Here is a 13,732-nt window from a genome sequence, read left to right on the forward strand (position 1 = left end):
TGCTCCCTGGCTGTAACCAGTGAGTTTTGCTTCCTAAACGGGCCGGTTAACCGCAGGTTCAAGGGCGTTCAGGGGAGGAAATGCACTCCATCAATATGAAAAAAGCATTGGTTATGAAAACTCTGGCTCTGAAGTAGCTGCCTGGTGCTGGGAAAGGGATGCCCAATTGAGCAAGGCTGGGGCACCGCTTGTGCAGGAGCACCCAAAGCCCGCAGGGTGCAATGAGGTGAGGTTGGCAATGTCACTACCAGGTCCCCAAGCAGGGCGGGCAGCGGTGCCCCAAACCTGGTGGTGCCAGAACCACTGTGCCCTGTGCCCATGTCCCCGTGATGCCAGGGGCTGCATGTCCCCATGCCCATGTCGCTGTGATGCCAGGAGCACCATGTCCCCACATCCACGTGCCAGGTCCTGCCCGCACCTGAGCGCATCCCTGCTGCGTGTCCCATGGCAGCAGCTGCCAGGGCAGTGTTTTACTACAAAAGACAGCACGGAATTTTGCATCCAGTGTCCCCTCCACCACCTGCTCAATAGCACGAGGATGGGGCTGGGATGGGTTTTTAGAACAATCCTTTCAATCAGCGCTGGCATCACTTCACAGAATCACAGAATGGCTCGGGTTGAAAGGGACCTCAAGGATCACGAACCTCCAACCCCCCAGGTGCCCAGGTCCCCCACTGAGTGTGCCCCAGGGACAGGGGGTGGTGCTTGCAGGGTGAGCACCTCGGTGGCCAGTGCCAGTCTGCAGGTGCCCTCCCATGGCTGCACAGGAGCAGTGGGTGACCCCCTCCCTGATCCCAGCACCCACCACAGGCAGAGCACGCAGCACCAGATGGTAAAAATAGCATTTGGTTTTTATCAGTGATTTAACCCCCAAAATGGTGAATTTCCCCAGGGAGGCCCTGAAACCCCTGGAGACAGGTTAGGGTTCCCCACAGCAAGTGCTGGGGCTGAACACGGGGCCCACAGCACCTCACTGGTGCAGGATGAGCCCCACAGCACCCTGCCAGCATGGGATCAAGTGGTGGGAACCCCATGAGACTTGGCACAGTCCCAGTGTGCGGCACAAGACAGCATCCACAGCACCCAGCACCCAGCCCATAGGGTGGGTGCACTGGGCTGTGCCCCACAGCTCCCCTTGGGGGAGCGCACCCACGGTGCAGAGCACCCCATCAGCGCACAGCCGCGTCCTCATCCTCTTCATCTTCCTCATCCTCGCTGTCGGGCAGCTGCCCCATGGGGAAAGGAGGGCTGCTCTCCAGGTTGACGTAGGTGACGGCCAGGTTGACGTAGTGCTCACCCTCCAGTGAGGCCAGCACACGCTCGAGCTCACACACAAGCCCCGAGAAGGACGGCCGCTCCTCGGGTGTGGGTGCCCAGCAGCTCAGCATCACCCCATACCTGCCCCAACAACGCGTCAGCACCAGCACTGCCTGGGGGGATCCCACCTCCCCGCTGCCCCCCGGCCCCACTCACAGCGTGTCGGGGCAGGGCTGGGGCTGCGGCAGGCGCCGACCCCGCAGCAGATAGCGGGCCATGTCATAGGGGTCCACCTCAGGGTACGGCGACGCGCCTCGCGTCAGCAGCTCCCACATGAGCACCCCAAAGGACCACTGTGGACAGAGAGCCGCGCTGGGGCAGGGGGACAAGGAAGGGGACAAAGGATGGAGATAGGGACAGGGGGACCACCTACCACATCTGACTTAGTAGTGAACTTTTGGGTCTGTAGGCTCTCCAGCGCCATCCACTTGACGGGCAGCTTGGCGTGCCGGTGCTGCCGGATGCTGTAGTACTCCTTGCCAAACACATCCCGCGCCAGCCCAAAGTCAGCCACCTTCACTGTCAGCGTCTCATCCAGCCTACGGGCACAGGGTCAGGGCCAGCACCCCATCGGGGCGCTAAGGATGAGGGACCCCGAAACCAGCTGCACTCACATGCAGTTCCTGGCCGCCAGGTCCCGGTGCACAAATTTTTTCTGGGCCAAGTACTCCATGCCCAAGGCCACCTGGAGCCCGAAGCCGATGAGCTCCTTCACCGTGGGGCTCTGCAGGGTGGGAGTGGTGAGCGGGGCGAGCTCGGTCCCCAGCACTCACCATATCCCCCCAAAGCACCCCATACCCGCTCCTGGGCACGGATGAAGTGGCGCAGGTCCCCGTGGCGCATGTAGGGCAGGACGACGAGGGGCAGCCCGTGGCGGGGCAGGCAGACACCCAGCAACGAGAGCACCTGCGGGTGGTGGAAGCTCTTCATCAGGATGCCCTCGCGCAGGAACTCTTCCACCTCCTCCAGGTCTGTGATACCTGTGGGGAGCCGAGCCATGGGGCTGTGTGCTGCGAGGCTGTGTGCTGCGGGGCCAGGGCACGGGCGCTCACTCACGGTGCAGGGACTTGACGGCACAGTGCAGGTTGCCCAGCAGCGGGTCCATGTAGGTGCCATGGTACACACTGCCAAAGTGCCCTGTGGGGGACAGGTGGCAGTGAGATGTGGAGCTGGAGGGTGACGCTGTGCATGAGTGCCGCGGGGTGCATCGTCACCTCTGCCGATGACGCGGCTGCGGTGGGTGATGAGCCGCTCCTCGGGGATGAGGATATCCTTCACCTCCTCCAGCAGCTCTGGCCGCAGGTCCTCCAGGCAGCAAGATGTGGTCCTGAGCAGCGGCACCGGGGAGCCACCGCCTGCAGCATCAGCTCCAGCACCGGCACCGGCAAAGAGTCCATGGGGCCTGGCCAGGCCAGGGCTGTCTGCAACAGGCAGCACTGCCGGGACAGGGAGAGGTGCCTTCAGGTGCTGGGGCAGCACGGCCCTGGCACCCCAGTGCCCACCAGCCCTGCTTACCCTGCACTTCTCTGTAGTCAACATTGGGGTGCTGGATGGTGATGGGGTGCTCGCTCCGGGCAGAGTGCACCAGCAGCTCCAGGTTCTCCGTCCCTGCAGGTGGGAGAACATGGGCAGGGGTGACTCTGGGACAAAGAAGAGTGAGTGGCACATTGGATGTGGGGTGGGACTGTGGGCACAGGGTAAAACCATAGGCAGAGGATGGCACCGCAGGCACGGTATAGCACCAGAGACATGGGATGGCTGTGGGGCACCCGGCGAGCAGTGGCACTCACCCCTCCTCTTCCTCCAGCGCCAGCGGAGCAGCACAGCAGCCAGGATGCAGCAGACAAGGAAGGTGACACCAGTGCCCAGGGCCAGGCTGGCGGCCATGTCCAGCGAGGAGGCAGACAGCACCAAACCCAGTGCCTGGCAGGCGCCGTTCACACAGATCTGGGGGAGCGGGGAATCAGCAGGGCCAGGAGCAAAGGGGTCGGGGTGCCCCGGGGGGTACCTACCTGCACAGGGGCCCCGGCGGGGGACAGATCCACGTCACGAGGCACACGGCACGTCACCTCATTCTTCAGCACGTTGGGGTGGCAGTCCCGGCCCCCCACCGTCATGGTGATGTTCATACACCCAGCCACGGAGTCCAGCCCCAATTGCTGCCGGGACAGACAGGCCTGAGCCCGGCCGGCCCCACTGTGACCCCCCCAGCACGCCTCACTCCGCCACGTACATTCACTTTAACCTCATTATCGCCGGGTTTGAGTTGGTACCGCTCACCCTGCTGCCCGAAGGGGAACATCTGGGGCCGGCGGAAATAGCGCAGGCGGAACAGCCAGCGGCCAGCAGCCCCATCCAGCAGCACGCTCAGATTCCCAGGCACCGGCTTGGTCTCGACGGGGAAGGCCGGGCTGCAGCACAGCAGCCAGTCGGGCGACTGCGGACCCTCACACTCCTGTAGGTGAGCAGGAGACTGCTGGCACGGTGCTGAGCGCAGCATGAGGGTGACAGCTTCCTGCCCTGGTGCTCACCGTGGCTTCGGTCTTCCCACCGCCGCCGCCTTCAAATTGGATCTTGGCACGATACACTGAGTCCAGGTGGGTGCCGATGAGGGTGAGCATCGAGCCCCTGCAGTGGGCTGCGGTCAGGGCACCAGGAACACACGGTCCCCAGGGTGTTTGTGGTGCCCAGCACCTCAGCAAGGGGAAGACAGGGGTGTCCCTGCATCCCTACACGCTCACCCATAGCTGCAGTTGGGGACGATGGCCAAAACGGTGGGGTCAGGGCGGTACTCGAAGGGCAGTGGAGCCAGGAACTCCTCGCCGTCGATCCACAGGGCCACAGGGGCTGCACCCAGGCTGGTGGCAGCGGGAGCTGTGCACCGGATCTCCCCGTCGCCCTGGCTGGGGACACAGCACAGGAGCTGGAAGGGACAGTGGGACTGCGAGGGCATCCCCGCGGCCACACCTGTGCCAACAGACCCTGCAGTGCTGAGACGATGGCTGGCCTGTACCTGGGCTGCCCATTCAGGGGACACTCGGAGCCATTGATCGTCACCCGCCAGCTGCTCCCTGCTGAGAGGTGGGTGCCACGGAGGGACACGAGGGTGCCACCGCCCTGGGGACCGAAGCTGGGGTGCAGGATGCTGATGCGGGGTTCCTGGGCAGAATCAAGGATGGCAGGGCAGGCAGTGAGCCAACACCGCACAGCCCAGCGCCCAACTCAAGGCACCCGGGGGCTGGTGTCACTGCCACCATGAGGACACTACCACAAAGATGAAGCCGCTGAGGGTGGTGGATCCCTGGACACGGAAGCTCGAGGACCCAGCAGACTCCGTCACATTGAGCACCACATCAGCCGGCCCTGCCGCTGCCGCTGGCTCCCCCGGCTCCAGCACACACACCAGCACGTCCACAAAGTCCTTGCGACGGAACGTGGGCAGCGGCCTGCAGGGTAACGGGGCTCAGCGGTGGGACAGGAACGACGTCCCCGCAGCGCCCCCCAGCACCGCACCTGTAACTCTCACTCTCTTCCGGCAGCACAGTGCAGCTTCGCCCTCCCACCGCCACCCTGTAGAGGTCAGTGAAGCTGCGGTGGGCGGTGGGGTCCGGCGGGGAACGGAAGGTCATGCCGCAGAGCGTCACTCGTGTTTGGCCCCGCAGCGGCGCGCTCTTGGGGTGGAACTGCGGGACAGGCAGTGATGGCCGCGGGGGGCCCCACCGGTGGGTATGATGCCCAGCCCAGGGCAGGGCTCCCACTGCACATTACCCCACGTGCCACCTCCCTCTCTGCTGCCCCCCCCTACCGGCGCAGACCTACATCAGTGAGGACGGGCGGGCAGCTGTCCCGCACCCAGGGGCCGGCACACTCGTGGTGCAGCCTGCAGCCGTCCCCACACCAGCCGCAGCCCATGAAGCGCTCAGCACGCAGGCAACGGTCGCAGGTTGAGAAGTGGCGGCAGCCAGGGCCGGTGACATTCACACGCCACACCTGGGGACACAGAGCGGGGCTGAGTGGGGGGCTCTGCAGCCCCACACCCTGCCCCACTGCCCGGCTTACCTTGGTGCCAGCAGTAAAGAGCAGCGAGCGTCCCTGCAGCCCCACGGCGTGCTGCACCGGTGCCGGCTCCCCCAGGGAGAAGTTAGCCAAGGCGACCACGTAAGAGCTGGAGCGTTGCAGCACCATCTGCAGTGGGTCAGGCATCAGGTGAGACACCGGGCACCTGATGGGCACCGTGCAACTCTGCTCGGCACTGTGCGTCCTGCCTGGCCTCAGCTGGCACCCACCTGCAGGACACGTCCCTGTGCCGTGCCCAGGTGAGCCACCGTGACATTCTGGAGGACGGTGACGAAGATGGAGGTGAGGAGGATGCCAGACAGGCGTCCGTTGAACAGATCCACCTTGTGAGAGGCAGCGGGCACCAGGGTGGGCTGGTCCCAGCAGCTGGTGTTGGTCACTGGCGCCGAGAGGTTCACCTGCATTCGAGCATAACGAGGGCACCTCAAAAACACCCCACAGCTCCCCGCACCCTTACGGGTGGGTGCGAGCACCGGAGCAATCGTGGCTCTGAGATGGGAGATATTTTGGGACCGGAGAGTCCAGAGATGCATGTGCTGATCTCCCCTCTAGGCTGCAACAAAGAACCAGGGACTGTTGGAGGCGTGACGCATCCATGCCCCCCCACCAGGACATCCCCGAGCAGCGTCAGATCCTGCCCTGCCCTCCCTCCCCATCTGTGTGTGGTTATGAGCTCAGGCACTGCGGGGCTGCTGTCCCAGTGCCAGCCCTAAAAACATACTAGGGCTTGGGGCAGAGGGGGATACAAAGCCCTGGTGTGCCTCTAGAGTCTTTCCCCAGATCCCCTCAGGATACGCGGGGCCGGGGCCCCTTTCCCGGCAGCGTGATGCAGGGCGATGGTGAGCTGCTTGCTGCACGCAGCCAGGAAAGGGAGGAGATCTGGCTGCGCCTCGCCCTGGCTGAGAACAGGCGCGCTCATGCCATGTGTGCCAACAGCTGCCCTGCCCCGTCCCCGCAGCGCGGCAGTCCCTGCCCTGAGGCGCTGTGGGACCGGTGACTCCGCACGCTTCCGCCCGCGGTCAGCTGGGCACACGGGGAGACGGTGGAGCAGCCGTGCAGAGGAGCACGAGCCCGTCCCCGCTGCAAAGAAACAGCCGAGGAGGGAGGCCGTATACAGCGCCGTGCTGGGGACAGCCACGGGCAAGGATAGAGGGTAGGGCGCTTCGAGCCCCACCGCACATCTGGCTCCTATGCAGCGAGCACAGCCAGAGCCTGCCACACCAGCATAGCCCCAAAGCACGGTGACACCGGCCCGGCGCCAGCAGCCCGCGATAAGGTGGCGGGGGGGGGGGAGGTGGGTGGCAGCGGTGACTCACCGCACCTGGGTGCCACCGCGTCCCAGCGCAACCCGGCCCCAGCCCCGGCCCCACGGCCCCGACTGACTCACGCTGTGCGGACAATACTGCTGCGGCTGGAAGAAGCTGAGCCCCCGCTTCAACGTCTGCGTGCCGGTACCGCAGCACTTGTCCATGCCCTCTCGGATGGCCTGGTTGAGCAGGCGCAGGGGGAAGGCGCACACAGCCGAGTTGTGCTGCGGCTCACGGCTCTCCGGGTGGCTCTCGGCGAAGGCACCGAACAGCACGGTCTCGGTGCGGTCGATGCCGAGGTCCCGGGCCAGGTGAGCGCCGGGCTGGGCAGCACGGGCAGCCTGCAGCACGTTGTAGGCCACATCGCGCTCCGTCTCTTCCTCGGCCCTGCGCCGCCGCCGCCGCTTGGACTCGTAGCGGCAGTCGAGGACGATCTCGCGGTAGCGACGCAGGTCCGGCTCGTGGGCGCTGAGCCGCACCAGGCGCGTGTGGAACGCGGAGGAGCCGGGGAACTCCGGCTGCACCGTCACCAAGTAGACGTGGTCCCCGTCGGTGAAGGAATGCACGTAGTGGATGGGGTAGATGTCCTGGTAGCGCGGCAGCACCGTCAGTGAATGGAAGGGGTCGGCGAAGCCATCCCGCGTGCCCTTCAGCCTGCGCACCGCCACCGAACGCGGGCTGTAGCGCGCCGCCACGCTGCTGTTGACGGTAGAGCCCAGGTAGAAGGAGGCGGTGTAGCGGTCGGCCACCACGGTGGCGGTGCTCCCCAGGGGGCTGGCCACGCAGTCGGGGCAGGACGCGGGGCTGTTGGCCGAGGCCGAGTACAGGCAGCTGGTGGATGCGATGATGACCTCGCCGCCCCGCACCTCCAGCTGGTGCAGGTAACAAAGCCCGCGCCGCGCCGCTCCGCAGCTGTACAGCCACGGCTCCACCGGGTCCAGCAGCAGCAGCACATTGTCCACGTCCTCGGACCCCGGGGCGTCCACGGCGGCTGGGCACAGGCGGCAGATCTCACAGCGGGCACTGCCTGTGGGTCCGGTGATGAGGACGGAGCGGAGGCGCAGCTCGGGATCGACCACCAGGATGCGGTTGCGGACGGCCACGAAGATGGTGGCCGGATCGGGGAAGACGGCGATGTTCTGCACGGGGCTGCCAGCATCGAGGCTGGGCAGTGTGTAGGGCACTGAGAAGTTGCGGGTGGAGCTGAAAGGGATGCGGGGGCACTGCCAGGCGCCGGCCTGCAGCAGGGATGGGGCGAGGAGCAGCAGGAGGCACACAGGGCATCGCGGCCCCATGCTGCCACCCGCACGAGTCTACTGATGGCACTCAGCACCAGGAGGGGCCGGGACTCGGGGAGGACAGGTCACCATCGCATCTGCAGAAGTAACAGGGGAAGGGCTTTACCCACGGCACTGGGGAGAGAGATGTGCTGCGTGCTCCCCATGGCCGCGTGCCAGGTGCTAACGTGGGGACGGGTGGCACCTCTCCCTTCCCAAGTCCTTCCCACAGGCCTATGGAAGGTGACAAATCCCACCCGAAACGGCCCCTCCAAGCCCCTCCTGGGGACGGGGACCCGATTGAGGGCCCCTCCGGCTCAGCAGGTTAGGGCTGGAGACCGGCCGCCAGCCCTGCAGGGACACCTCGGGGACCTGGGAGGAGCCCTCAGCCACCCTTCGGCACGGAAACCGCCAAGCAGCCCCACGGCCGCTCTCCACCCCGCCCCGAAGGGCCCGGTCCCGCTCCGGCTGTCCCCACCCGTCCCTCCCAGCGGCTGTCCCGTGCCAAACCGCGCCCTGTTCGGTTCCGAGCCGTGCCCAGCCGGGCGCTCACCTGGTCGCTGCGCTGCGGGCAGTACCGAGCCCTATCGTACCGAGCCGTGCCGAGCCGTGCCGGGGCGGAGCGGGGCTGTGCCAGGTCAGGGCGGGGCGGGGCGGCTCCTACCCCCGCACCGTGCGGGGCTCCGGGTGCCGGGGGCGGTGCAGCAGGATTTGGTGACAACGGGCAGGGGAGAGCTGGCCCGGCCCCGGTTACGGCTGGCTGGTTTCCAGGCGGACGGGTCGGATCGGTTTCCCCGTTCCACAAGTGTAACTTATTTCTCCGGGACACGTCGTTTACCTCGTGGCTGCTTCCCGTCCCCCCCCCCCCCCCGCCCTTCCCTTCCTCCCCAAACTCGAGGGCTGCCTGCAGGCGGTGCCGGGCTCGCCGCCGCTCCCGTGGAAGGGAGAAAAGGGATGTTTTTGACCCCGTGAACCGCACAGATTTACCCTCAAAGCTCTGCGCTCGGGGCGGCTCGCAGCCACCCGCTCGGAGCGCTCCCCCGGCACTCACCTGGGCAGGGCTCGGCTCCCCGCCCGCATCCGCCGGGACTTTGCTCCCCGGAACGGGTCGCGCCCGCCGCCATCGGACTCAGCCTGCCCGCGTTGCGTAAACCCGGCAATGCTGCTGGCTGCGAGCCTTACCCAACCGCTCCTTCCTCCGTCCCCGAGGCTCCCTCCCGGTTTCGACATGAGCTGGTCCCAGCCGGCTCCTCCCGGAGCCTTTTGCCGCTCCCGCTCCGCCCGAGATGTCACCCAAATGGAGTCCGCGGAGCCCCGGATGCCTCCCGCCAACCCAACATTAACGTGCCGAGGCTCGATTCGGGTCCAGATAATGTTTATGAGCAAAGACAAGCGACTACAATCTGGCAGGAGCATAAATAAGGGAGCGGAGTCCCTCCGTTAGCCCTACCGGGTTCCTGCCAGTCCCTCGGTGTCACCGCGGGGGTTTCCCCTCCCGGACGCCCATCCCTACGCACAGGGTCAGGCTGTGCTTCACGGGGACGCCCCAGGAGCCGTGCCCAGCGCTGTGCTGCGGGGTGCTCAGCCCCAGCCAGTGCCTGGGGACAGCTGGGGACAGCAGGGAGGAGGTGGTCCTCGCACAGCAAGCACAGCTCGAGGAGCTGCTTTTTGGACGATAGGGGACCCCATGACGCAGTGAAGACACATCAGTGCCCCATGCCAGCTGGGGCTCTGGGGGAGGGGAGGGGGACCACACCACAGCTGCTGCTTTGGAGCCAGCACCACGAGCACGCCGAGTGGCATCCTGGTACCCCGAGTCTCTCTGGGGCTACTCGGTGTCCCTGCAGGCAGGAGCCCGCTGCCCTGCTTCTCAGCATCCCCAAGGACATCCTTCTTGTGGCCTCAGTGGAAAGGGACCAGGCACACATAGGTGCCAAGGGGACAAACCTGCTGGCTCCCAGCCTGGCTCCGGGACCATCAGGAGCTACCTGGCACTTGGGGGGCCCAGCTCCCCTAAAGCGGGGAGAGGAGCAGTGCCAGCAGTGCCCCATCCAAGCCTGTCCCTAGCTGGGCGTTGTCACCTGCCCTCTGTGGACACAGCAGCACAAAGGACAGAGCGGGGGGCTGCAGAAGAAGGGCAGCCCCCCAGATGAGGGAAGCACTGCCTGCAGGTGAGAGAAAGCCCTGCTCACCACATTGCCTGGGCAGCTTCGATCCCCGACTCTCACACCCAGGTTGGGCAGTTTCCCCATGCCCTCAGGGTCCCCTGTGCCCTCTCCCCTGGCTCACAGCCCAGGCTTCTCAGAGAGATGAGCGTCCCGGCACAGCAGGGCTCCTCCAGGTGGCACCATGCCCTGGGCAATGCCTGTCAGTACGTCTGGGGTGTGAGGATGAAGAGCCGGTCTTCCTCCTTGCGGATCCACTTCATGAGCTTGTTGACAGCACTGATGGCACCTGCCTTGGTCCCCAGTGGACTGTAGCATATGTAGAGCTCGAAGGCGCTGGTGACCTGGGCAAAGAAATAGGGTAAATGCTGGCCATGCATCCACACATCCCTACATGCAGCTGGCACTGCATGAGTCCACAATGAGCTGCCGGGTTGGGATACACGAGCTTCTGAGCTGGGGGACATTAAAAACTGTGTCCAAGCAGGTCAAGGGAGGTGATCCTGCCTCTCTACTCCGCCCTGGTAATGCCACATTTAGAAGACTGTGTCCAGTTGTAGGCTCCCCAGTTCAAAAGACAGGGGTCTCCTAGAAGGAGTCCAGCAGAGGGCCACAAAGATGATGAAGGGCCCGGAGCACCTCCTGTATGAGGGAAGACTGAGTGGCCTGCGTGTGTTCAGCCTGGGGAAAAGAAGACTGATGGGGATCTGATACATGTTTATAAATATCTAAAGGGAGGTGGGAGGCAAATGGATGAGAGCAGGCTTTTCTCAGTGACAGGACAAGCAGTAATGGCCTAAAACTTGAATGCATGAAGCTCTGTACAAAGATGCAGAAGAACTTCTTTATAGTAAGGTGACAGAGCACTGGAGCAAGCTGCTCAGAGAGGTGGAGGAGTCTCCTTCTGTGGAGTTATTCAAGACCCATCTGAATGCCAACCTGTGTGACCCATTGTAGGGTACTGCTTTGACGGGGGGTTGAGCTCGATCTTGAGGTCCCTTCCAAACCCTTTTGACCCCCAGTGATCAGCAGGGTAGCCTACATAGCTGTTCTATCACTCTCTGGCACAGGAACACCCAAAAGGAGCATGCCAGGCTGGGGGCCATCCTGGTCACCACAGTGCTGGAGCTGCACTGTGCCACTCAGGACCAGAGAGGTCGGGGTCATCCCAACTCTAAAGACAGCCCTTACCCAAGCCAGGAGGTTTTCACGTGGGCCTGTGAAGTAGATGTTCTTCAGGGGGCGTGACGAGTTGTGAGCCCGGCTGTGGAGGTACTGATAGAGCCCCAAGAGCCTTTCCTTCTCCTCCTCCCGCACGTAGGGTGCCTCGATCTCAGGGCTGCAGGAACACAGCACCCCATTAAGCCCCTGCCTTTCTTGGAGAACGGGATTTGAGGAGAAGGCTTGCCCACGCCCCAGCCGTGCCCCAACAGTTCCCCAACTGTTATTCTGCCAGCATCCTTACCTGGTGAAGAGCCCAGAGCTCTTGGACTTGTAGATGAAGTGCCGCAGGTCAGGGATGCCCACCTGGGCGACGCTGTAGAAGGGGGTGCGCAGGGCCTCCTGCAGAGCATGGTGCACTCCTCGCCGCCGCAGCCGCTCCTGGAAGCGCCGCTTGCAGTCGGAGACTGTGAAGAAGTCCTCGCGGTCAGTGGAGACCAACAGGAGGCACAGGTCCATCTCCTGCTCCAGGTAGGAGATGTGAGCGTGGAAGAAGCCGCTGGAATTGAACTTAGGGAGGCAAATGGGAGTCCAGGCTTCGCCCTCCCGAAAGGATGAGGAGGAGCTGATGAGGTTGAAGAGCAGATGGAGGTCGATGGGGTGGAGGAACTGATCCTTCTTCCTCACAAGAGAAACCAGCTGGTTCCCTGACAGGAGGATGGAGAAGACCAAGCTCTTGGCCTTGGCCTGCTGGAGGCTGGTGCTGACGGCATCCCGCACGCTGGCAGCCAAGGGCAGACAGCGCACGGCACCCATGAGGAAGCTGGGGTCGTGGGCCATAAGGTCCAGCAGGTTGTCAGTGATGCGCTCAGAGCCAGCAAGGAGCCTGCGCAGGTCGTAGTTCTGCTTCTGCTGGAAGATGTGGTTGAGCTGAGTCCAGGTGAGCAGGCTCAGGATTTGGTAATAGATGTAGAGCAGCTCATGGGCGATCTCCTGCTCAGACTGCCGGGTCCGTGCCACAGCCACCAGCACCAGCGGGCTCCTCCGCACAAAGACCACCTTGTAGCCGTCTGCTTGGGAGAGAGTCCCCATGGGTTGGGGACAGAGACGTAAGCCTGAGTGTGCAAGGCTGCAAGGGGAAGCTCCCACCTCCCCCCGGCCACTAGTCTGCCCCTGGGTTCAGCTAACATGTCCCACAGTGGCAGGGGCATGGGCTGAGCACTGCTGTGTGAACCCCTGGATGATGTGGGCTGGCATGCTGTGCCACCACCCTGTCCCAACCCCTAGCACAGTACCTGCGTGGATGGACCGGATGGCATTTTTCTCGGCCTCTAGGAAGGACACCAGGGCCATCATGACCCCCATGGTGCTGGAGAGGGCCTCCTCGGACCCGTAGCGGGAATACACGGGCTTGCCAGCCTCACTCAGCACAAAGACGTGCTTCCGATGCATGCGCCAGGTGTCCATGGTCACATCCTCCTCCTCCTTTCCTGACAGCACCGAGTCGTGGCGGGTGGCCTGTGGGGACGGCTCCAGCTTCCCCTCCTGGCTCTGTCTCATCTCCTCCTCCAGGTCGAGGGCCATGCCCGTGAGCTGTGTGCTCAGCTCGCTGAAGTCCTTACTGATCTGCTCCATGCTCGTGGGCTCAGCCGGCTCCCCTCGCCTCTCCTCAGGGCTCCGCACCACAGCTCCCCCCTCCTCAGGGCTGGTCAGGTCCTCGTAGGAGCGGGTGTGCACAAACATGGCTCCCTCCTGGCCCGCACCTGGAAACAAAGATCAGTGTCTACCTTGCACCAGTGCAGCAGATGGGTGATGCAAAAGGGACGGAGAGCATCAGGGAGGGATCCGGTGTCCTTCCCCTTGAGAAATAGTGGGGCATTCGTTATTGTGTCCCATGGCACCCAGAGATGCAGATCCTGCTAGAGAGCCCTGTACGCAGGATGAGGAATTGCTTTTCCCTCCCTCAGCCACCCTATGAGCTCTGTCCCTTACCCGGCTCCGTCCCCTGTGCCAGCCCCGGTGTGGGGCTCTCGGAGCGCTCTGCGTGCTGCCCATCGCCTGGCGCCAGGGACCCGTTGGGCACTTCCCAGCCTTTCTTCTTGTGTACATCCGCAGCCATTCCTTGGGGCGGGACCTGCGTGGAACCCACAATGTCAGCCCGCGGTATTCCCCTATGATCCCCTAGCGCTGGGCTGAGGCAGTACCAGCGTCCTTGTCCCCGCGCTGCTGGCTCAGTACAGCACCCGAGCTCAGCCAGACGTCAGAAAGCTGCTCTAATCCAGCAGGATTTCCTCCCTCGCGCGGCCCCAGCTCCTTCCAGGCCCCAGCACCTTTCATCCAGGCTTGGCCCCGATTACCTCTGCGCCTGAAAAGCTGCCGGGCAGGGGGCTGGGGGGGGGGGGGGGGGGGGGGGGGGGGGGGGGGGGGG

General features: G+C 64.3%; 2 protein-coding genes across 4 annotated transcripts in view; both read right to left on the reverse strand.

The window, feature by feature from the left end:
- Positions 1 to 833: 833 nt before the first annotated feature.
- Positions 834 to 9,093, reverse strand: MST1R (macrophage stimulating 1 receptor). 3 transcript variants are annotated; one of them, XM_042823856.1, is made up of 21 exons: positions 9,030 to 9,093; positions 6,782 to 8,076; positions 5,604 to 5,792; positions 5,377 to 5,502; positions 5,137 to 5,307; positions 4,831 to 5,000; positions 4,586 to 4,763; positions 4,331 to 4,476; positions 4,059 to 4,220; positions 3,849 to 3,945; positions 3,551 to 3,772; positions 3,330 to 3,476; positions 3,108 to 3,264; positions 2,833 to 2,925; positions 2,532 to 2,753; positions 2,374 to 2,454; positions 2,116 to 2,297; positions 1,932 to 2,041; positions 1,691 to 1,856; positions 1,474 to 1,610; positions 834 to 1,398 (listed from the first exon to the last, which is right to left on the reverse strand). In XM_042823856.1, exons 2-21 carry the CDS (start codon positions 7,994 to 7,996, stop codon positions 1,170 to 1,172), a joined length of 4,200 nt encoding a protein of 1,399 aa, XP_042679790.1. In that variant the 5' UTR covers positions 7,997 to 8,076; positions 9,030 to 9,093; the 3' UTR covers positions 834 to 1,169. The 3 variants fall into 3 exon arrangements, with proteins under 3 accessions (XP_042679790.1, XP_042679791.1, XP_042679789.1); XM_042823857.1 differs by lacking the exon at positions 9,030 to 9,093 and adding an exon at positions 8,532 to 8,605 and having other exon boundaries at positions 3,551 to 3,754; XM_042823855.1 differs by lacking the exon at positions 9,030 to 9,093 and adding an exon at positions 8,532 to 8,605.
- Positions 9,094 to 9,336: 243 nt separating this feature from the next.
- MON1A (MON1 homolog A, secretory trafficking associated) overlaps positions 9,337 to 13,732 on the reverse strand; it is a 4,835-nt gene continuing 439 nt past the window's right edge. The window contains exons 2-6 of the mRNA XM_042823494.1: positions 13,297 to 13,438; positions 12,600 to 13,067; positions 11,609 to 12,374; positions 11,335 to 11,482; positions 9,337 to 10,487 (exon numbers count right to left, since the gene is read on the reverse strand). Of these exons, the coding sequence (XP_042679428.1) occupies positions 10,347 to 10,487; positions 11,335 to 11,482; positions 11,609 to 12,374; positions 12,600 to 13,067; positions 13,297 to 13,423 (1,650 nt within the window). The 5' untranslated portion in view covers positions 13,424 to 13,438 and the 3' untranslated portion in view covers positions 9,337 to 10,346. The remainder of the gene's footprint in view (positions 10,488 to 11,334; positions 11,483 to 11,608; positions 12,375 to 12,599; positions 13,068 to 13,296; positions 13,439 to 13,732) is intronic.

Source organism: Centrocercus urophasianus, unplaced genomic scaffold, assembly GCF_019232065.1.
Source record: "Centrocercus urophasianus isolate 14NV4802_14NV808 unplaced genomic scaffold, USGS_Curo_1.0 seq_22, whole genome shotgun sequence".
Taxonomy (NCBI): domain Eukaryota; kingdom Metazoa; phylum Chordata; class Aves; order Galliformes; family Phasianidae; genus Centrocercus; species Centrocercus urophasianus.

Coding starts and splice junctions, on each gene's coding strand:
- MST1R (XM_042823856.1), bottom strand. CDS start 7,996: ATGGGGCCGCGATGCCCTGTGTGCCTCCTGCTGCTCCTCGCCCCATCC. Junction 5,793..6,781: donor AGCAGTATTGTCCGCACAGC/GTGAGTCAGTCG, acceptor GCTCGAATGCAG/GTGAACCTCTCGGCGCCAGT. Junction 4,764..4,830: donor GAAGAGAGTGAGAGTTACAG/GTGCGGTGCTGG, acceptor GTTACCCTGCAG/GCCGCTGCCCACGTTCCGTC.